The sequence below is a fragment of the Petromyzon marinus genome, chromosome 44 (genome assembly GCF_048934315.1).
Source record: "Petromyzon marinus isolate PM22_M1 ecotype Great Lakes invasive population chromosome 44, UKy_Petmar_22M1.pri1.0, whole genome shotgun sequence".
NCBI lineage: Eukaryota > Metazoa > Chordata > Hyperoartia > Petromyzontiformes > Petromyzontidae > Petromyzon > Petromyzon marinus.
Window position 1 is genome coordinate 6,434,530 of NC_133710.1, and position 23,010 is coordinate 6,457,539.

At 51.3% G+C, this 23,010-nt stretch overlaps 2 protein-coding genes across 2 annotated transcripts; one reads left to right on the forward strand and one right to left on the reverse strand.

The window, feature by feature from the left end:
* Positions 1 to 483: 483 nt before the first annotated feature.
* Positions 484 to 9,056, forward strand: LOC116951893 (uncharacterized). The gene is made up of 6 exons (XM_032970721.2): positions 484 to 687; positions 1,782 to 2,385; positions 3,182 to 3,319; positions 3,612 to 3,803; positions 4,771 to 4,920; positions 6,004 to 9,056. Exons 2-6 carry the CDS (start codon positions 1,806 to 1,808, stop codon positions 6,786 to 6,788), a joined length of 1,845 nt encoding a protein of 614 aa, XP_032826612.1. The 5' UTR covers positions 484 to 687; positions 1,782 to 1,805; the 3' UTR covers positions 6,789 to 9,056.
* LOC116951907 (uncharacterized) lies at positions 9,013 to 22,408 on the reverse strand. The gene is made up of 4 exons (XM_032970750.2): positions 20,883 to 22,408; positions 14,625 to 15,104; positions 13,384 to 13,533; positions 9,013 to 11,926 (listed from the first exon to the last, which is right to left on the reverse strand). The coding sequence occupies exons 2-4, from the start codon at positions 15,046 to 15,048 to the stop codon at positions 11,211 to 11,213; spliced, it is 1,290 nt and encodes a 429-aa protein (XP_032826641.1). The 5' UTR covers positions 15,049 to 15,104; positions 20,883 to 22,408; the 3' UTR covers positions 9,013 to 11,210.
* Positions 22,409 to 23,010: the final 602 nt, after the last annotated feature.

The window sequence follows — 23,010 nt, forward strand, 5'->3', positions numbered from 1 at the left end:
AGTCACGTAGAAGGGAAACAATAAAATAATAAAAATATAAAACAATAAAACCGATAATTTTATTGTTTTATATTTTTATTGTTATTTAATAAAATAATAAAAAATATAAAACAATAAAAGCGAGAATTTTATTGTTTTATATTTGTATTGTTATTTAATAAAATAATAAAAAATATAAAACAATAAAAGCGAGAATTTTATTGTTTTATATTTGTATTATTATTTTATTGTTTCCCTTCTACGTGACTTTACCGAAAGAACCGAGGAGACCTCTGCTGTTAAACCAGAGCCGGTCATGAGCACACCGCCCACTCACACACGTGGGGGGGGGGGCGACCAATGAGCGAAGAGCTTCCTTGGCGTACGCAGGGGGGGGGAGGTGCGGGGGGGGGTGTAGAAGGGGGGGAGGGAGTAGCAGGGGGCGGGGGGAGTAAGAGGGGCGGGGGAGTCGCCGACCAATCAAGAGGCTCCTTGTGGCGGGCGGGGTCAAAGGTCAGGCTCGAGGCTGTGGCTCGGCGCCTTCGACCCCGAGTCGATTCGCGGCCCTGTCGCCACTGGACATCGATCAATTAGAAAACAACAACAACAATAACAACAACCGAGAAACAATTAAAAAGGTGGGGGTTGGTTGCTGGTGTTCGTGCGGCGGCGGCGGCTGAATCGGCGCTGAAAGAGACTGAGAGCAAGGTGAGGGTGGTGGTTGTTGTGGTGGTGGTGGAGTGAGGGTCCTCGGCTCGGCCCCCATTGTTTCATCACGGCAAGCCGATGTCGTGATCTCGCCAAGTCCGAGAGGGTGGTCATGGTGATGGTGGTCGCTTGTCGATGCCGTCGTAACGATAACGACGGGCGGGTGTGTCGACTTGCCAGAGGAGGATTATCCCCGCAGCGCCCACCGGTCGCTTCCGATTTTTTAAAATAAATATTGTTTAGTGCGCGCGAGAGAGAGAGATAGAGACGGCCACGTGGGTTGGGTCGCGTGTCAACAGTTCGTCCAAGCTCTGGCGGTCCCCTCCGTATACCCCCGGGGGGTGTTGAAGGTAAATAATTGCGGAGTGGTTCTCAGCACTTGGTGAAGGCATCGTCCGGGCGAAGGCCCCTGCCCATTGTGTCGGTTGCGGGGTTTGTTTGGCCGTCACAGTAATTTGTCGGCCAGTGGAGCAGGGGGGGAGGAGGAGGAGGAGTAACATCCGTGCACACTATACCCGCGAAAAGCAAAAACTAACCCCCACGATAAGGGGGCCGTCCAAAAATGACGTCACGCGATTTTTGACGATTTTTGACCCCCCCCCCTCCTCGTCACACGACGTCACAAAAAGTCAGAGCCCCCCCCTCAAATATGACGTCACAAAGCTCTGCCCCCCCCCCCCCCAAAAATAAAACATGCTTCAAATCGCTTGAAACTCTTGTCATTGTAGTGCGTATTTCATGTGGCGCTGCACTCTGATGTATTAGAAAACATTAAAAAGTCTATTTAAGTAGAACGTGTTGTCTATATTTAAAGTTGCGCATTTTGATGTGACGTCACATTTCTCAAACCGCCCCCCCCCCCTTCGTCACACATCGTCACAAATGTCTGACCCCCCCTAGGTGCGTGACGTCATTTATGGACGGCCCCATAGTTAAATTGGTATACAAAGTGCTTGCCCGCGATAGGTCGAAACCGCAAACTCTAAACCCGCGGTATTCAAGGGTCTCCCGTACATGTAAAACTTGAAAGCATAATGTGTGCCAGGCACCGCCAACCCTCACCCCCCCCTCCCTCTCTCCACACGCCTCCCCAGGAGCCCGTGTGCCAGCGCGTGGCGATGGCGTGCGCGGCGGTGCTGGCCGTGGATCCGGACCCGCGCGGGGACTTCCCGGCGTGGCTGGCGACGCGCGGCATGAAGCCCACGTTCGCCGATGCCATGGAGCGCGAGCTGGGGATCAGCGACTACGAGGAGCTGCTGGCGTGCGCCGAGGACGTGCAGGTGACGGCCGAGCTGCTGGGCGCCGCCCGCGACCGCCTGCCCTTCGCCTTCTACGCCGTGCTGCGCCGGCTCGTGCGCGCGCTGGCGCCGCGGCAGCGTCGGCGCCGGCGCCGACGAAGCCGCAGCCGGGAGCCGCTCTCCGGCAACGGGAAGGAGGAGGAGCGAGCGAGGGACGATGACGGTGGTGGCGATGAGGAGGAGGAGGATGATGAGGGGCCGGGAGGGTGCGCCCCCGACTGCGAGGGAGTCCTGGCGAGTCGCGCCGTCCTCGACGCCATCGTGGCCACGCTGAGCTCCCTGAGCCGTGAGCTGCTGCAGTCGGCGCAGAGATTCCGCTGCCTGGAGCCGGCGCTGCCGGCATCGCCGTGCGGCGGCAGGAGGAGCCCACGCAGCCCGGGATTCTCGGAGGCGCCCTCGGGTATGTGGGAGAGACGGGGGCCTCGGCTCGTGTTTACGGCTGCACTGGTAGCAGCAATCAACAGGGGGGCTGTGGTGAAGGGAATCGATTCCTTACCTGAATTGTGACGCCAAATCCTCGGTTGAATCAGACAATTGGTGAACTTGACACAGGCAAGACGCAACACACAAAAGATAGAGAGCTCTTGTCGCTACACGCTTCGGGTGTGTCACGGTCGGTCCCTGCACAAGTTTGAAGCTTCAGTTATTTGCACAGAGACTTGAAAATCATCAACCGATACTTTAGTGATGTTATTGCTTTGGGTTTTTAAAACACGGAAGTGGCTTAAACGGTGACATTTAACGAAGCTTCAATCTCATGTCAGAGAGCCTGAAAAATACACCCTCGGCGTGCAGCTATTACAAAAGATAATGTGTGTCGTGGCTGAATAATTTAAGTAGACAATGAATGAGAGGACAACAATATATTGTTCATCTGAGAAAATATCTGAGAAATAAGTGGGAATTTCCACATTTGTATGGCAGGCTTGTGAACATTTCAGATATCACTCTTGGCCACTGTTAGCCATGGCCGGTGACTTAGCGCCGCCGCAACCTCCGATAAGCACGGTTGGCTACATACGGTAAGCACGGTTGGCTACGTACGGTGAAAACGAAGTTCAACATACGTACATACATTAGCGCATCGTGCAAATCACTTCACCAGTACTCTACACACACACACATAGACACCTGTTGCCAACCACAGCAGGTCCCCTTACACAATGAAATGTTTGTGCGTGACCGTGCCCCCATAGGTGCACTGGGCTCTTACGAAGCCCACGTGCGGAACTTGGAGGAGGAGGCTTTCCCAATATCCGACTCCATTACGACCATGATGAACGGCGCTCATGATCAGTGCTCGCAGCGGATAGAGCTTGACGAGTCCCTGACAGGTGAGGCTATAGGAAACTACGCATGATGCCACTTCTTTCATAATTTGAAACTTGTGTTTATCGAGGTGGTTAAGCCATTCGGCAGCCTCTGCGGAGGGTTGTTGAATGTCGGTGATATTGCCCACAAATTGGCAGTGCCCGAGACATCCCTTCACCTGGTGTTCGTTCATTAATTTCTTTACAACACACCTTTTTACAGAAAAACCGTCAGCAAGGCACATGCTGAAGCCCACGGAAGCTTCAGTGGCCGCGTCGTTCTAACGTTTCGCACCTTTTACCCCGGCTGTCCCAGCGCCGGAGCTGTCCCCACCACCACCACCACCACCTCCTCCTCGCACCTCATCTCCTCCAGCGGGTGTCGAGTACGCGGGGCGACAGTTCGACTCCCACAACTGCTTCGGGCAGGCGGAACCGTGCGTCGCGTGGCGCGAGATCAAGCTGGAACGGGACGACGATGGCCGCGGCGGTGGCAATGGCGGTGACGGTGAGGAATGACGATCGGTGTACAGGTGTTCCGTGTGGCTAGGGGACTTAATATCCCACGTGTGCTCGAAATAACCTGGGTCGGATATACCGCATCCCACGTGAAACGGGGTGTTAAATAATTTGACAATTTGGACTCGCAAAGCTCAAAAACTGAATGGCGTTCAAAAGCATCTCGATACTGCACAAATATCACGCTGCAGGCAGTACTGGTGTTGTACTGCACGTCAATTAATCTACATTCTGGGTTCTTTCGGTAAAGTCACGTAGAAGGGAAATAATAAAATAATAAAATAACAAAATCGAACAATACAATTCTCACGACGTTTCGATTGCAACACAAGCAATCGTCATCAAAATTTTATTGCTGTGGTTTTGACACCTGATGATGACTGCTTGTGTTGCAATTGAAACGTCGTGAGAATGTTATAGTTTTATCTTTATTATTTTATTATTTCCCTTCTACGTTAATTTACTGAAAGAACCAAGAATATGAATACCTGCAGTCACGGAAGCTTTAAATCGAAAATCAATTAATCTAGTATTGGATTGTGTGCCCAGGAATAATCTTTAGTTTTGTAGTTTCAGTGGTATGTTTACATTTAGCATTTTTTTTATACATGTGCCGTGTGGCTCTTTTCAGAAGTGACCTGGCCACAAATGATAGCTCAACAAAGTGGCTTATCACGTGGAAATTTATAGCAGCCAAATACCCTATAAACGCACGTTGATTCTAAATGTGGAGGGAAAAACTGGAGGACCCGGAGAAAAGTCCACGCGATCACAGGGAGAGCGTGCAGACTCCAAATATACAACCGTCAGGGTTGAGATTTAAGCCACGACTTGCATACCAGGCGAGAAGATTAACATCTTGCCACCGTGGTGCTAAGGGATGATTGTGCCGCGGTGTAATGGCGAACACGGCGGAGTTGTAATCCCAGATTTGATCTCCCGACGTGGGCATGTAGGGTTCTCGCCTCGCTCCGACGGCGAGGCCGAGGTGGCGATGGTGGCGGAGCGCGCGGTGAGCGGGGCCTGGCTCGGCAAGACCGAGCACGAGGAGGACGTGATGGCGCACTGGCAGGCGGCGCTGCACTCGCACGGCACCAACTACGAAGGTCTGTCGTGGTGGTGCTGGTTGTAGGGAATGGTGGTGCTGGTTGTAGGGAATGGTGGTGCTGGTTGTAGGGAATGGTGGTGCTGGTTGTAGGGAACGGTGGTGTAGTGGTTATCGCGCTGCACTACGAACCCGGCATACCCGAGTTCAAATTCCTGCTCAAAGCTCACATCGGTTACGAATATCTGAGCCGGTTCCTTGCCTCTCCTAGGTCAACCCAACCTTAAACATCAGCACTGGGGAGACGAAGCAGCTTGGCGTGGTGTTGGCCACCCACCCCTCATCATACTCGACCTCGAGGGATCCCAGATGATGGGAGTTTTCCATGCCAGCCTTTAATAGGTGTTCACTAACAGCCCTTGCCCCAACAGTGTGTTAAAGGATATCTTTGTCTCATGGTGGTGATGGTGATGTTGATGGTAGCGTTTATGGCCGTGATGGTGGTGTTGCTGTTGGTAGTAGCGGTGATGGTGGTGGCAGTTGTATGTTAAACTTCTTTTGCACCATACACAACCAACCGTGCTAATTGGAAGTGCCAAGTTTAACGCATAGGCTTTTGCGACAAATATCCATAATACAGGTTTTTTGGGTTAGATCGCGTGAATATAAATCTGCCGTTAAACCCGCCACCACCCTACACAGCCAATTAGTAAGGTTTGTCACGTAAAGAGAACATGCCAATTCGTTACTAGTACAGCACACCGGTGTGTTGGAGAGCAAATCTACAACATTTGCAATCGTAAATGTTGATTGTAAATGTTGTGGATTTGCTCTCCAACACACCGGTATGCTGTACTAGTAACGAAATGGCTGTGTCGGGTGGTGGCGGGTTTAACAACATTAATATGCGATCTAACCCAAAAAACCCTATATTACGTAAGTGCGAAAGTTGCTGTTGGAGCAGTTGGTGTTGCCGATGGTGGCAGTGTGAATGCATACGCACGCAAATAATGGATTCCTGCACGCACCATCTGATGCGCGCGTCGCGCGCGCAGGCGTTGACGGGAAATGGCGACCGGCTCGTCCGCCGCACGTCTTGCCCTGTTCAGCTCTCTCGTGTCTCCGCCCGCCGCTACCACCGCAGAACCGGCCGACGTCGTCCCGCAGCACGCGCCGCATGGCGACCAGAGCATCCGGAGTCGCATCCCCGATGACGAGGTCACGGACGGCTGGCCGGGCCCCGACACGGCTTCGCTCGATGCGCCAGCAGCCGCTTCGGGCGACAATACCGACATCGCCGGCATCCGGCACGGCGCGGCTCCCTGCTCGTTCCAGTGCCGCGACTGCGGGGCGATGTTCGCCCAGCGCCAGCAGCTGCGCGCGCACCGCATCACGCACACCACGAGCCGGCCATACTGCTGCCGGCTGTGCGGCAAGGGCTTCACGAAGGCCTACAACCTGACGGTGCACATGCGCACGCACACGGGCGAGAAGCCCTTCCTGTGCGGCCAATGCAACGCCACCTTCCGTCTCAAGCACCACCTGCAGGCGCACCAGAAGACCCACGCGTCCGAGGGGGCCGCTCACCACGCGCAACGGGCGGGGGTCCACCACCACCGTCCGCAGGGGCATTTGAAGACGCACCCGGCCATGGGTCAGCGAACTCAAGTTGTGGCACAGTACCACGTTCAGGGACATTTGAAAACGCAAGCTTCTGCGAATCAGCAGGCTCGAGCTGTGTTACGCCAACAGCCACACCCGCAAGGGTATTTAAAGACTCAAGCTTCTGCAGGTCAACGACCTCAGGCTGTGGCCCAGCACCACCTCGTTCAGGTGCAACTGAAAACACAAGCTTCCGAGGCTGCTCTTTCAGGCGGTGGCGGGCCAGCGTCATGCTCTGCAGGGGCATTTGAAAACACAGCCTTTTGAAGCACACTCGTGTTTTGGTCCACCACCACCACCACCACCCCCAGGGGCACCTGGCAACGCAGGCCTCTTGGAGGTCAGCAAACGCATGCGGTGAGTGGGCAGCACCACCACCTGCAGCGGCATCTGAACACGGGGTTCTGAAGATGCACACACTCGGTGCAGCGGCTCGCCGCTCTCATTGCTTGACTTGGCTCAGTGTGAGACACGGTTTTACAAATCGAGGTTTAAAAAAAAACATATCTGGCGAGACTCAATAAATTGTGTGCTTAGTGAACTACGTGATGTCATGCATCGCATGTACAGTTGTCATGGCATCACGTGGTGCCATGATGACATCGTACATGTGACTACTGATCTTGATATCTTGTGTTCATCTCTATCTCTTGTACATCTCTCTGGCATCTTACTGTCATCTCTATATATTTCTCTACAGCTCCCCTCATCTGTATCTCTTGTTTATCTATTTGATCTCACGAATCACCTGTCTCTTCACGTCTCGGCTTGCCAACCTCCAATGATTAAAGAACCCTGGTTTCACTGGTGATGAAGCAGTTTGTGAAGGCCACAGAAATACAAATGCTGAAGGATGAACTTAATTTTTTTTTTATTAATCCTTCAAAAGCGGTTTTCTCTACAACCATTGTGAACTTTGGCAGTCGATACAAGTGTTTTTTGACGCAGTGAGTGGCTCGGCGTGGGAACGGATGACATCCAGAGGCTGCGTGTAGTGTTATAGACAAGCCGGTTTTATGGAATACTGCGTGATGGAATATACTGGCAGTGGTGTACAAGGAAAAGCTGAAAACATCTCACCACCTTTGCCATTGTAACTCTGCCTACTAATAAAACACTTTATTGGCTGTCACCTCGGATTGGCGATGACTGCCCGAGAGGTTAGTTCTCACCTCTGTGTGTCTTCATATGGCTCGGTAGACTGATAGGAGCAGTGACCGCTGAGCTCCCGCATGAACACTTGAAAAAGCTAACCCTGATTGTCTCTGTAGACTTATAGGAGCAGCGACCGCTGAGCTCCCACATGAACACTTGAAGAAGCTAACCCCGATTGCCGCTTGAAGGGCGCCTTCCATGGCGCTATGCACTTCGCAGCAGCTTTCAAATAGTTCCAACGCCACCATGAATAAAATAGGTTTTTACCCTTTCTGGCAATAAAAGCAGTTTGTGTTAAGATGTTAAAACACCAAACTGAAAGCTTTTGCAAGGAATCCTGTCTGTATTAACCACACGTACTTGTGGTGAACATTCAAACACAAAAACATGCTCTCTGGTAGTATACGTTGCATCGTCTTTGAAACCGATTGGTCCACACCAGAGACAGCTTTCTTTGGAGCCAAGTATTAAACGGTGTTAGACCAGAGGACGCCAAAAGGCAAACAACACAAAGACTGCCACTATCATGGAGCACGGAGGAACGCCACGGGGACCTGTCTTGCGCTGTCGTTCCCCAGTTTCCGCGCTGTCGATGTTGCACGCGGCCAGCTGCTGCTTTCGACGCGACCTTGCGACATCTCCGTTGTACCCCCAGCGGAGCGCTCGCCACTTTCAGAAGTGGTGTTGCAGCGGTTTGGCGCAAGAACCCGGTGAATGGAGTTTTGGTTCTCGCCCACAGATTAACATCGGTGACGATTTACATATGACCGGCCTCGGACCCCTTGTTCTTCGCTGACTGGCCCAATGTGAACTATGGTCAACCCCACAGCTGGCAGGGGAGCATGGATAGGTCTTCATCCAGCAGTTAGTTAACAGGAGCCTGTGCATTGTAACGTCGTTTTTCCCTAGGCGAAGGGCCATTGACGGAAACGTTTTTGCCGACGACAGTACATTTCGACACGAGGCAGCGTTCATGATAAAGGTGGTCAGGGTTTCTTTTTTAAATGCATAACCATTGATTTAACAATTGTGAAAAGAGAATGAATATGAATGTATTGACAGTGTCATTGAATGTCCCATTGTCAAGTTTCGCATTCGAAAATTAATGTCCATCAAAAACCGATAAGTTTACACTATGAATAGCTGAAAATGCTGCACTCTATAGCAATATGCTGTTTAAATCGGCATTGGGGATTACCTCGAAGCTGCAAGCTTCTGTCACATATCGATGTACTGTCAAGTTACCATGTGATTATGAAAATTATAAATATTAACATTGTACACTGTGCAGGCAATAGATGTCTGTATTATACCTGCGACAAACACAACTTCAAAATAGTTTTAGTATGTTTATTAAACAAAATAAATAATTTGACCAATCTTGGATTTTCTTTGTACTCATTTAAGACATTAGCATTTGAAGCAATTGGCGGGACCCCGGGGTCCCATCACTGCCCCGGGGTGGGAAAAACCGCGGAGCGACACGAGTCTTGCTGCCTTACCGACAACAAAACTAGTGGTCAATCGATTGGCCTCGTCGAGAGCTACTCGGGGCACTAAGTTTCTTAAAAAGTTGAAAATGACAAACACGTTAGATTCACTGCCTGCGGGGGGCAGGCGGGGCTCGCCTTGGCAAAGAAGCTGAGGATTGACGGCTGACCGGAGGGCGTCGTGCGGCGGACGTCGTGCGGCGGACGCCCCCCGGGGCTCGCGTTTGGCCGGTGGGGTGGCGCCCATCGTGTCGATCGCCGCCTGCTGCTGCTGCTGCTGGCGCTTGTTGGTGCGAGTCTGGGCGGGCGGCGCGTTGCTGTCGGGATCACGTAGTGGGGCGGACTGAAGAAAAATAATTATTATTGACCTGATTTTTGCGGGACCCCGGGCTCCCGCCAAATGATTAATTTGTCAAGCGCTTCATGTAGAAAAAATGTAGAAAAAAAACAGGTGAGTTGAGAAAAAATGCACAGAGAGACTGGATGTGTGCAAAGTGTGGATAGCGCTGTGCACCCATGATTAGACTCGTTAGGCATACGTAAACCCATCATCGGGTTCCACCCTTATTTTTTCCCCGGACTCGCCCAGCAGTGATCATGATCGCCATATTTATAGACATTGTAAGCAGCACAATGATTAAGCGATAAACCAGTGGGGGGGGGTCAGTTTAACTGTGATCGACAATCTGCCACTGGGGTTTGTGATTTCGGCAGTCGCTGGCAATCTCGGGCAACCTCTAAAATAAACGTTACTATGAACGCGCGTTCTCAAGGGCTCCGTGGCACTTTCCTTTTAATATTGTTATCCCCCCCCCCCTCTCAGGTTAATCGCGATTGTGCTATCGGCGCGCCACAGAATAATACAAAGTATCCATTAGGATCGCCCGCAGTAGTGCTACCCTTCATGTTCAAGAATGGCCCATGGATGCGGATTTCGCAGAGCTGCATCTGATGCGCACGTTAGCGGGCAGCACTTTGCCACCCACCCCTGCCACTTGGTGTAAATTTCGTTGCATGACCGTCAAAGCAATATGGAATTTTGCCAAATTAAGTGCAGAACCAAATTAATGTGATCGTTTTTTTTTCCCCGTGAAATTCATGTATTTTGAACTTCTTTCGCACCGTACGTAGCCAACCGTGCTAATCGGAGGTGCGGGGTAGGACAACAAACTCGGTGACCAAGTTTAGACCATTATCTTACTAAACCAGGAAATCAGCAGTGCCAGCTCAGTGCTCTGACCTCTGAGCCATCCATTTCAACGGAGTGTTTTTGAGTGTGGGAGGAACTGGCGCACCCGGAGAAAACCCACTTCACTCGTAAAGGGTATCACGGAAAAGTCCACGAGATCGACGAACCGAACTTGCTGTACTACCATCTCCTGGTCACCTCACAACCCCGTGGTTGTGGAGAGTTTTACAAATCTGTCTTGATCCACCAACCCTTTTCCGAGAGGTGTGCGCCTCCACGTGCATGGTCAACACAGAAACGTGGACTGAGGTCCAAATATTACGAGCCACCGGTCGGTCTGGCAATATGGTTGAGGACTCGAGTATTCTCACCGAGTGCATTGAAGCAAGCTTCTTTGCTCCTGTACGAACGCATGGCATCAACCCGGTTAAGCAGTATCAGTTGGGTGAAATTTCATACCAGTTGTGCACCTTTCCACTGATATTGTGGAAAAACGTGAACGTGATCAGAAATAATGACCTTTTTTCCCTTATTGTCAGCGGAAACTTATTTTTGATACGTGGAACCGTACAACTGTGCACTATTCCATCGAACCAATTTGGATCTACGAATCATATGTCTACTGCATCGCAAGCAAAAAAAAACTAAAATTGAGCAACCAAAAGTGAATCTTTAAAATAACTAAACTCGCTCAAGAAGCTCAACAAGACTTGTTGCTCGTGAATCTGACCACAGATAATAAGTTAAATCTCGGATGCCTCCCGATTCCTCTCCCGACTGTTTCTCAGTGCTCGAGGCTCTGTGTTCCCCCACAGGCACCGTCTGTTGGCTGACGCCCTGAAGTCTCGCACATAGCTACGTGTGTAGCAACAGGTGCTGCTGCAGGCTCTCCTCGCAGCGGAACTCCTTGGCGCAGCGGCCGCAGCGGTAGCGCTTTGCGCCGGCGTGCCCACGCCGGTGCCGGTACAGGCTGGCGTGGTGCACGAAAGCCTTGCCGCACTCGGCGCAGGCGTAGCGCTTCTCTCCGGTGTGCGTGCCGCGGTGCTGGCGCAGGTGAGCCGGCGAACCGAAGCCCTTGCCGCAGTCCTCGCACACGTACGGCCTCTCCGCGCCATCCACCCCCGCCTGCTGCGCCTGCTGCAGCTGCTGCTGCAGCTGCTGCTGCTGCCGCCGCCGCTGCTGCTGCTGCTGCCGCCACAGGAAGCGGTAGCGGAAGACCATGGAGGGCGGGTTGAGGCCGCCGCCGCCGCCGCCGCCGTCGTAGAGGAATGTGCGGTCGGCAGAAGAGTCCGTGTATGGCCACCGGCTGTCGTCACGCCAGTTGGCGCCGTCGTAGGCGAGCGGCGGCCCCAGCAGGGCCCCGTCAGGCCTGGGCGCCAGCGGGAAGCCGTCTTCGACGCAGGGGCCGGCGTCCGGTTGTGGCCTCCAGGCGCCGGCCACAGCAGTACGGGGAGAGAAGCCCCCCTCGCTGAGCCTGCTCCATGGCTCATTTTCACTCGGCGGCTCCTGGTCTTCCATGGCGGAGATGTCCTCCTGCTGCTGCTGGCCATCGGTTTCGCTCTTCACTACGTCTGCTCGGAGGGTGAGAGGGGAGGCGATTTGCGCTTGCTAACTAACAAATTCATTCGTTTAAATTGACTCCTCCACTCATGAATACAAGCATCGACTTACTCAGCAAAGTACGTGCTAATGGTGTGAATAGGAACGTAACAGACTGAGCAAAAAAATATACGTACTCGAATCCTGACCCTAAACTGTTGACAATTCATCGAGTTGTATGGGGAGGGTAAATAAATAAGTTTGTCAACCACACAATCATGAACGGCAAATCTGGTGAAACTAACAAAAAAAGTTAATCTCTTTTATTTTACCGGGTAAGGCCCACTGAGTTACGTGGCTCTATTTAAGGAGCGACCTGGCTATCACAAATGATAGCTCAACAAAGTGGCTTATCACGTGGAAATGTATGGCAGCCGAATACTCAAAACGCGTGATGTTCATTCTAAATGTGTAGGGAAAAACAGAGGACCCGGAGAAAAATCCACGCGACCACGGGGAGAAACTGTTGACATGGTAATAAAGGCAGACTGACAAAGTTTGACAGTACAGGCAGTCCCCGACTTACGATGGTCCCCGACTTACGATGGTCCCCGACTTACGATATTTCGATCTTACGATAGCGATATGACAAAGTTGTAAAATATTTTTTTAATTTCGCGCGGCAGGCAAACGCAGCAGCGTACGAGGTATGATACTGAAACGTTATCATCGCCATCCTCCTCTTCCGACAACTAAGTTAATGTAGCCATCAACAACCTAAGATCGTTCAAGTATGCAGACGACGGACAGAATCTTGGTGAGTACAGTAGAATACGATAGTTACGATACGTTCAATGCATGTATGATACATAGCTTTAGCGATTTCATTTTAGGGTTACCACGATACGATACATACATTCAATCCATGTTAAAGGTTTTTTTTTATAGCAGATAGGAGGATTGTTTCCTGAAAAAAACTTTCTATGAAATTGCAGTTCATATAGGTAGGCTAAGAATTTACCTTGTTTTTTACTTTAAATTTTACTGTGCAAATACAGTATTGTAATTAATAAATACATACAGTATATAGTTGATACAGTACGGTACTGTAAATTGCTCTGTTTTGCTAAATTATCACCATTCTTTAATACTCCTGGGTAGTCTAGGCCATCTTTGACTTACGATATTTTCGACTTACGATGGGGTCATCGTAACGCATCTCCATCGTAAGTCGGGGACTATCTGTATTGTAAATTTAACTCTGATGTTATAGCAAAGACGCTAATCGAGGTAATAAGTACCCAGGAGTGAGTAGTGCCAAAGAGGGAGAAAGACTGGGGGGGGGGGGGGGGTCTCTTGTGTAAACACCCCGCTTTACATACGGGTCAATGTGACAGTGGCAATTAAGTGAAACTGGCCACGTGACACGATTGGAACCGGGCTCCAAAAGACACCACAGGTTACCCGGTGGCTGGAGCTGTTGCCGTACCCCAATGTGCGCTGTTCCGTGGGGCGCAGCCGAGGTGCTCCGACACAGAATCCTCGAGGACCCCGCAATCCTCCCCCGGGTGTAGGGGACTGCTGGACTCCCCCGTTGCTGCCGCCGCCGCCGCCACCGTGATCTCACTCTTTACACTCTCTGAACACGTGGTGTGCGCATGGAGCAATGATGAATGAACACCCAATGCTATAAAACTACTGCCTTTTGCTGTTATATTTTTTTCTTCTTCTGCTACGCTGCTGTCCACGAGTTCTGTCTGTATCTATTAGAGACTTACTCTGTAGATAGAGTTGTCCAATGAAACCAGCACTGGAAGGATTTGCCTTGGTGTTTCCAATGTCATGCCATTTTCATTTGCAATTCTGCAGCCGGCAGTGCATCAATCTGTGCCATAGAACAGCCTGGAAGATGCCATCACAGAACTATTTCTTCTAAAGTTACTTCAACAGACCTCTCAAATATTCATCCACTCGAGGGACACACAACCTTTATGGGCCCTGAAAGGAATGTAAATCGTACGTTAACCAAACCAAAATGTTTCGGTCTCTTTGTGAGACTCTAAAAAAGATAAAACTGTTCAGATTTTGCTTGCATGTACGAATGCTGCAAGAAAACAGAGTCCGAAGGCCCACATGCCGATGGGGAACAAAACTGTCGTTGTATCGTAAAAAGCAGAAGTAGTTTTTTTTGACCACCCATACAAAAATGAAAGTTTTGCTATAAGCTTATGGGACTTCTGCATCAATGTTTTCTAGAGTCCAACATTAGTCCACAAGTCCCATAATCCGATGAACCAAAATTTTATTTTTATGAAGGATTTTTGTCTGTTACAGTAAAACCTTGGATTGCGAGTAACTTGGTGTGCGGCGTTTTGCAAGACGAGCAAACATTTTAAGTAAATATTAATTTGATAAACGACCGAGGGTCTTGCAATACGACTAGTATGTATACGCTTTGTCTGCCGAGCGTCACGTGATCACAACTGATATACGAGTGCTTTGGATTACAAACACGTTTCCGGAACGAATTATGCTCGCAATCCAAGGTTTTACTGTAATAATGTTACTGCACATAGCTTACTTCGGCACATATCTACAACAAGATGAGGACTGTACATATGTTTTGGATTGTACCTTCCTCTAACCAACGCTGGTCCAAAGCCATTCAACCGAGTTACCAGGTATTAGCTCTGGATTCGCTGACCCATTTGCCCACCCGCCACCACCCACCGGATTGGGACAGCTCCTCCCCAGCCGCCATCCCAGGCTCCAGCGAGATGAACCTCTGTGCGGCATGATGCAGTGCGTCGCTCAGCGCGCTCAGCATCGCCACGATCGTCTCCACCAGCCCGCCCAGCGCCACCGATCCACCGTCCCCGGTGCCCCCCTCCTCGTGGACCAGCGAATCTGCGATGCGGCGCAGCACGGCGTAGAAGGCGAAGGGCAGGCGCTCTTTGGCGGCGGCGAACAGCTCGACGCGGACCTGCGGTGCCAGCGCGCACGCCAGCAGCTCCCCGTAGTCGCTGATCCCCAGCTCGCGCTCCATGGCCTCGGCGAACGTGAGCTTCATGCCGCGGGAGGCGAGCCACGCCGGGAAGTCCCCATGCGGGTCCACGCTGCTGCTGCTGCGTCTGCGTTGGGCCACAGAGGCCATGCTGGTGCCACCGCCGGCACCCCCACTGTGAGGGTGCGGTCGCGGGTGGAGACGGCCTGTGGCGTTAAACGACGAGGTTGGGGGCAATGAGTACTGCGTGAGTTGTATTGGGTATGCAGTTCACTTTGTTGTTGGAACGAGTGCAATCAGAGTAAATATTGCTTGAAAAACTGATACGGTACATTTTTTATACCCTTTCAAATCCTCCATGTGCTCAACTGCCTACCTCTACGATCTCGCCTCACTACTCCCCTCCACGTACTCCTCGTCACACGCAACTCCCCTCCACACTCTCTATTCCGGAAATCAAGGCTTTTGATCAGAGTCCCAGTCAACATTCACGACGGAGGTCACCCATTCTCCTCTGCTGCCCCTCAAGTATGGAACTCCTTTCAGCATCCTGTAGACTCCTTTCCCCCTCTTCCGAGTCCAGGATCATGACCGGCTCTTACCACGTATGGAATTCACAAACCGGTGGAAGCACATTTTTGCACAATTTCTGTACTGCGTCTCGAGATATTGGTCGCATTTAGACACTGCTCTACCGCATGCAAATCCAGATCTATAAGTCTTATTAAACTGCTGTAACTCGATACATATGGAGCAACAGAAACGCCAACGCTGATCCAGTGATTTAAACGGGATAAAGCAGCCCATACGGCTTACCCCCCTGTTTCTCTTTCCCACCTGAGGACGACCGCTTGTGTGGCGATCGAAACGTCGTGATCTATTATTATTATTATTTTTCTTCTACGTGACTTTACCGAAATAATCAAAGAGTATTCATATCATCACCACCACCACCACCAAACCATCACCCTCACACTACCAAAAGGCCTTCTCGCCCAGTCTCAAGACGGAGTTTAAATAACCCAGCCCAGTCGATGGCAACCGCCTCACAACGGGGGCAAATAATAATAGATGCGTGGCGTGTAAAAGCCCTCCTTTATTTAAGTAAACGCTTCTAATGTGAATGGCAAAGATCCACCCGTGTAGCCTGTAACAGATTGTTGGGGGCAAGTGCTGTTAGCAAGGCCCCTGTGAAGGCCGGCACGGCACACGAGGGGGTGGGTGGCCAGCACCACGCCCGACCGCCTTTGTTTCCCGAGTGGCGATGTTTACACAATGCGCCTAGGTACTCATTTGAGGCTGAGTCGACCCAGGAGAAGCCCAGGACCGGTTCAGATAATCCGTAACTGGTGTTGGCCGTGAGCGGGAATCGAACCCGGGTCACTGGGTTCATAGCGCAGCGTAGCGCTAAACACTACACTATCGCTCCCCACAGACATACACACACAGACAGACACACACTGACACACACACACGCACACAGGCACACACACAGACACACGCACACACAGATACACACAGACACACGCACACACAGTACACACACACACACAGACACACACGGACACACACGGACACACACACAGACACACACACACAGACACACACGGACACAGACACACACAGACATGCACACAGACAGACACGCACACAGACACACACACACAGACACACACAACAACCGCCATTCACCACTAAGTGGCGGTGACGTCACCACACTTGTGCCAGGCTATGTGCACCCTGAGGCCACGTGAAGTGTCGAACGCCCGCTGGCAGAAGGTCACAGGGCAGACCCAGGTGCCACGGGTCGACTGACTGGCTGATGCACCACCTGTGCCCCCTACTGTGCCAACCTGCTGTGCTTTAGCCACCCGGCGCTCCGCTCGTTGTTCTGAGCGTCGCTCCTCCGCCCTCTGTTGTTGTTGGAGGGCGACTACCTCCAACTGCCCAGTAGCATCCTTCACGAGCCTCCTCCACAGAGGCCGATCTTGACACCGCTGGTACCAGTCATCGGCAAGTCCACTCTGCTCCACGTCCTCCTGTACCACATCACTCCATCTCTTCTCTAGCCCCTGCCGCGCCCGCTTAGCCCCCTCAATCCGGCCGAACAAAAGCTGTTTCGGCATGCGGTGGCTGGGCATGCGGGCTACATGACCCAGCCATCGCAGCCTTGCCCGCCGGAGGAGCTCACCGATGGGACCTTGCCCAGATCTTTCAAGGATTTGTGAACTCCTCACACAATCCAGTCTGGTTAAACCCAGGATGGATCGTAGCCAGGCCAGCCTAAATGTTTCTAACCGGCGAAGATGTTCCATTAGGGGGGTCCACGTTTCGTAAGCGTAGAGAAGGGAGGGAATGACCGTGGCCGAGAAGACCCGAAGCTTAGTGCGGAGCGACAGACCAGGTAGCTTCCACACAGCGTTACGCAACCGATGAAAAGATATTGCCGCTCGACTGATTCGGAGTGAGACCTCTGCTGTTAAACTGGAGCCGCTCATAAGCACACTGCCCAGGTATGGGAAACTCTCCACTCTCTCCACAACTGCCCCATCACCGATTGGCAGTTGTGGGGGTGGAGTGTCCGATGGTACAAAATACCCAGGCAGGTGCTTAGTTTTGGTGGGGCTGATGGTAAGGCCCCACCTCTTAGTGGCACGCTCCAGTCTCAGCAGCAGCGTCTCCAACTCCTCCTCTGACTGAGCAGCTATTACCAAATCATCAGCATACATAACGTGGTTGAGCAATAGGGAGCCATCCCTTGACCGCACCCGGGCATCGATCAGCCTCCCATTATATCTGTACCATATGGAGATTCCCCCGGTACAGCTATTGAAGGCTTCACGAACTACGTGGTCAAAATAGATGTTAAATAATGTGGGAGCCAGAGGACATCCCTGTCGCACCCCAAGGTGTACAGGGAATGGCTCTGACTCCCGGCCACGTAGTTTTACCTGGGCCCGCTCACCATCATGAAGGTCCTTAATGATCGTGAGCAGAGGGTCAGGTACTCCAAAAGCACGAAGAACGACCCAGAGCCCAGGCCTACTGATGGTATCATAGGCCTTGACCAGGTCAATAAAGCAGAGATGTAGGTCTTGTTGGAATTCCCTACACCTCTGCTGTAGCAGACGGACAGAAAATATGGCATCTGTGCAGGACCGCCCTTTCCTGAAACCGCATTGGGGCTCCGCAAGCCTCTCCTCAGCGTGCCTGGCAAGGCAATGCTGAATAATCCTTGCCAGGACCTTTCCCGGCACACTGAGTGAAATGCCCCTGTAGTTGTTACAGTCTGTGCGGTCCCCCTTCTTAAAAAGGGGGACCACCAGGGCATCCTTCCAATCCTGCGGAACCCGTCCAGTGGTCCAGACTGTTGTTATGATGTCATATAGGGCAGTCTGTGCACAAACGCCACCCTCCCTCAGCATTTCGCTTGGGAGATCATCTCTGCCCGCTGCCTTTCCTGGTCTCAGACTCCGGATCGCCTTCAGTACTTCCTCAACAGATGGCACCTCAGCCAGCCACTCACAGGGGGTGACTTCTTCCAATATTTGAGGCACCGCAGCCTCAGCAGGGTCATCCTCACTTTGTGCCACGATGTTTTCCTGGCTGAGGGATTTTCCCTCCCCCAGGACCTCACAGAAATGCTCAGCAAATCTGCAAACCTGTTCCTGGGGGACGGAGATTGGATCACCGTTTTTCCCCCTAATGATGGTAATAGGTGTGGCGCTGCAGGTTACTTTTTTGATGGAGTTAAATAGAGATGTGTGATTATGGGCCACTGAGGCAGACTCCATCTCCTCAGCAACCCGCGACCACCACCTATCCTTGCAGCGCCTCACGGCTCTCCGAACCTCCGAGCGAAGGCTGCGGTAAGCCTCCTCATTCTCTGACGTGGGATTCTGTAGCCGATGACAGTGGGCCTGTCGCTTTTTCTCAACCATCCTGAACACCTCCTCTGTCAGCCAGGGTCTCTGGGGAGGTCTGGACCGCGTACCTAAAGCAGCCATTGCAGCTGCATGAGTCACAGTCCTAAACCTCGCCCATTTACCCTCGACATCAGGAGGAGTCGGGGACGATGCCAATCCCAGCCGCAAGCGATGATAAAATTCTCGCTTGCAACTTTCATCAGATAACTGAGACCAGGCCACTTTAGGTCGGAATGGGGTCCTGGGTGTACACCCACCACCGGAGAATGACAGGCGCATCTTACAGATGACTAGTCGATGGTCAGAGGGCAGATCAGCTCCACGGTAACAGACACACACACACATAGACACACACATAGACACACACGCACACACACAGACACACACACACAGACACACACAGACACACAGACACACACACAGACACAACAAAGACAAAACAAAGATCCCCCGTATAGCCTTAACAGACTGTAGGGGCAAGTGCTGTTAGCGAGCACCTATGAAGGCCGGAACGGTACACGAGGGGGTGGGTGGCCAGCACCACGCCCGACCGCCTTTGTCTCCCCAGTCGCGATGTTTACACACCGTACCAGGTACTCATTTGAGGCTGAGTCGACCTAGGGGAGGCCCGGGACCGGTTCAGATAATCGTCACTGGTGTTGGCCGTGAGCGGGAATCGAACCCGGGTCGCCAGGTTCATAGCGCAGCGCGCTAACCGCTACACTATCGCTCCCACACACAGACACACACACAGACACACACACACAGACACACACAAAGACACACAGACACACACACATACAGACACACACACACAAACACACAGACACACACACAGACACACACACAGACACACACACAGACAGACACACAGACACACACGCACAGACACACAGACACACACACAGACACACACACACAGACACACAGACACACACGCACACAGACACACACACAGACACACACACAGACACACACACGCAGACACACACACACACAGACACACACAGACGCGCACACACAGACACACGCACACACAGACACACACACAGACACACGCACAGACACACGCACACACACACACAGTCACACACAGACACACACACACAGACACACACACACGCACAGACACACAGACACACACACACAGACACACACGCACACAGACACACACACAGACACACACAGACACACACACAGACAGACACACAGACACACACGCACAGACACACACACACAGACACACACAGACAGACACACACACACACACAGACACACAGACACACACAGACACACACACGCAGACACACACACAGAGACACACACAGACGCGCAGACACAGACACCACACACACGCACACACAGACACACACGCACACAGACACACACACACAGACACACACACACAGACACACACACACGCAGACACACACACACAGACATACGCACACACACAGACACACGCACGCACACAGACACACGCACACAGACACACACACAGACACACGCAGACACACACGCACAGACACACAGACACACACACAGACACACACACACAGACACACACGCACACAGACACACACACAGACACACACACAGACACACACACGCAGACACACACACACACAGACACACACAGACGCGCACACACAGACACACGCACACACAGACACACACACACAGACACACACACGCACAGACACACAGACACACAGACACACACGCACACAGACACACACACAGACACACACACAGACAGACACACACGCACAGACACACACACACAGACACACACAGACAGACACACACACACACAGACACACAGACACACACAGACACACACACGCAGACACACACACAGAGACACACACAGACGCGCAGACACAGACACCACACACACGCACACACAGACACACACGCACACAGACACACACACACAGACACACACACACACACACGCAGACACACACACAGACACACGCACGCACACAGACACACGCACACAGACACACGCACACAGACACACACACAGACACACACACTCGCACGCGTCTTTACCGACAGAGAGGGGCACGGTAGAGGCCTTGGCCCGCAGGCTTCACTCCAGGCCTCGGCGATGACTTTCCGCGAGAGATTTCTTTATTTTTTATTTTGCTTCGAGTCGAACGCTCAAAGTGTCGTGTCTCGTTCGGCCCGTGCCCGTTCGAACACCAAATATCTCGCTCAACAAAGCGTCGCGTCGTCCGCGGTGACTTTAAAACGTCGTTTTAATCGAACCATTAACAACTTAAAGCCGAGCCCAGGGTCGGACTAACAGAACTGCCCTCAGCAAGTGGTGACGTTCCTTCAGAGAATAAAAATAAATAAACGCGCGCACTCCAGAGTTCTAAACGCAGACGGTATGTTGTGCAAGCGGATAGCAGTCGTCAGCAACACCAACAAATCGATTGTTAATATCTAATAATTATTATTGTAATGATTGCGCTGTTGTGTAGGAAGGGTCCACGTGCATTACAAAACGCGTTTGGTGGTCATGACCTTGCGGCCACCGTATGCGTGTTGGTTATCACGGAAACAGCCGATAAGGGATGCGGTATTTTGATTTATTTTTAAATAAAAATAAATTTATTTAAAATACCGCATCCTCCATTCAACATCATTACATTGCAACATTCTGGACGGCATTACCGGTTGCATCGACGGGGTCGGGCAACACCTGACTCTTAAGAGCAAGGCGTGGGGGTGGTTGGCCAGGTCATTGCCATTCTGGACGGAATTTATCGATACCCTCACTGATGATTTTTATATATTAAAAAAAACGAACGCGATGCAATTTATGACGGCTGCTTGTGTTGTGGCCGAAACGTCGTGAGAATTTTATTTTGTGATGTGTTATTTTTATTATTTTATTATTTCCCTTCTACGTGACTTTACCTAAAGAATCAAGAAGATGCACACACTATTTAAGACTCATCCCATTCAACGCACGGCCGTCCGGGAGTGCATCATTTCAGCAGCATTGGTTCAACACAAGCGTAACTTTCAGTGTCTCATCAGCAGTCAGTATCTCATCAACAGTCAGTGTCTCATCAGCAGTGTCTCATCAGCAGTGTCTCATCAGCAGTGTCTCATCAACAGTGTCTCATCAGCAGTGTCTCATCAGCAGTCAGTGTCTCATCAGCAGTCTCATCAGTAGTCAGTGTCTTATCAACAGTGTCTCATCATCAGTCAGTCTCTCATCAGCAGTCTCATCAGTAGTCAGTGTCTCATCAACAGTGTCTCATCAGTAGTCAGTGTCTCATCAGCAGTGTCTCATCAGCAGTGTCTCATCATCAGTCAGTCTCTCATCAGCAGTCTCATCAGCAGTCTCTCATCAACAGTCAGTGTCTCATCAACAGTGTCTCATCAGCAGTGTCTCAACAGCAGTGTCTCATCAACAGTGTCTCAACAGCAGTGTCTCATCAGCAGTGTCTCATCAACAGTGTCTCATCAGCAGTCAGTCTCTCATCAGCAGTCTCATCAGTAGTCAGTGTCTCATCAACAGTGTCTCATCAGCAGTCTCATCAGTAGTCAGTGTCTCATCAACAGTGTCTCATCAGCAGTCTCATCAGTAGTCAGTGTCTCATCAGCAGTGTCTCATCAACAGTGTCTCATCAGCAGTCAGTCTCTCATCAGTAGTCAGTGTCTCATCAACAGTGTCTCATCAGCAGTCTCATCAGTAGTCAGTGTCTCATCAGCAGTGTCTTATCAGCAGTGTCTCATCAGCAGTGTCTCATCAGCAGTGTCTCATCAACAGTGTCTCAACAGCAGTGTCTCATCAGCAGTGTCTCATCAACAGTGTCTCATCAACAGTCAGTGTCTCATCAGCAGTGTCTCATCAGCAGTGTCTCATCAGCAGTGTCTCATCAACAGTCAGTGTCTCATCAGCAGTGTCTCATCAGCAGTGTCTCATCAGTAGTCAGTGTCTCATCAACAGTGTCTCATCAGCAGTCTCATCAGTAGTCAGTGTCTCATCAGCAGTGTCTTATCAACAGTGTCTCATCATCAGTCAGTCTCTCATCAGCAGTCTCATCAGTAGTCAGTGTCTCATCAACAGTGTCTCATCAGCAGTGTCTCATCAGCGGTGTCTCTTCAGCAGTCAGTGTCTCATCAGCAGTCAGTGTCTCATCAACAGTGTCTCAACAGC

Coding starts and splice junctions, on each gene's coding strand:
- LOC116951893 (XM_032970721.2), top strand. CDS start 1,806: ATGGCGTGCGCGGCGGTGCTGGCCGTGGATCCGGACCCGCGCGGGGAC. Junction 3,320..3,611: donor GCTTGACGAGTCCCTGACAG/GTGAGGCTATAG, acceptor CGGCTGTCCCAG/CGCCGGAGCTGTCCCCACCA. Junction 3,804..4,770: donor CGGTGGCAATGGCGGTGACG/GTGAGGAATGAC, acceptor GTGGGCATGTAG/GGTTCTCGCCTCGCTCCGAC.
- LOC116951907 (XM_032970750.2), bottom strand. CDS start 15,048: ATGGCCTCTGTGGCCCAACGCAGACGCAGCAGCAGCAGCGTGGACCCG. Junction 13,534..14,624: donor GGAGGAGCTGTCCCAATCCG/GTGGGTGGTGGC, acceptor CCACGTGTTCAG/AGAGTGTAAAGAGTGAGATC. Junction 11,927..13,383: donor ACGGAACAGCGCACATTGGG/GTACGGCAACAG, acceptor CCCTCCGAGCAG/ACGTAGTGAAGAGCGAAACC.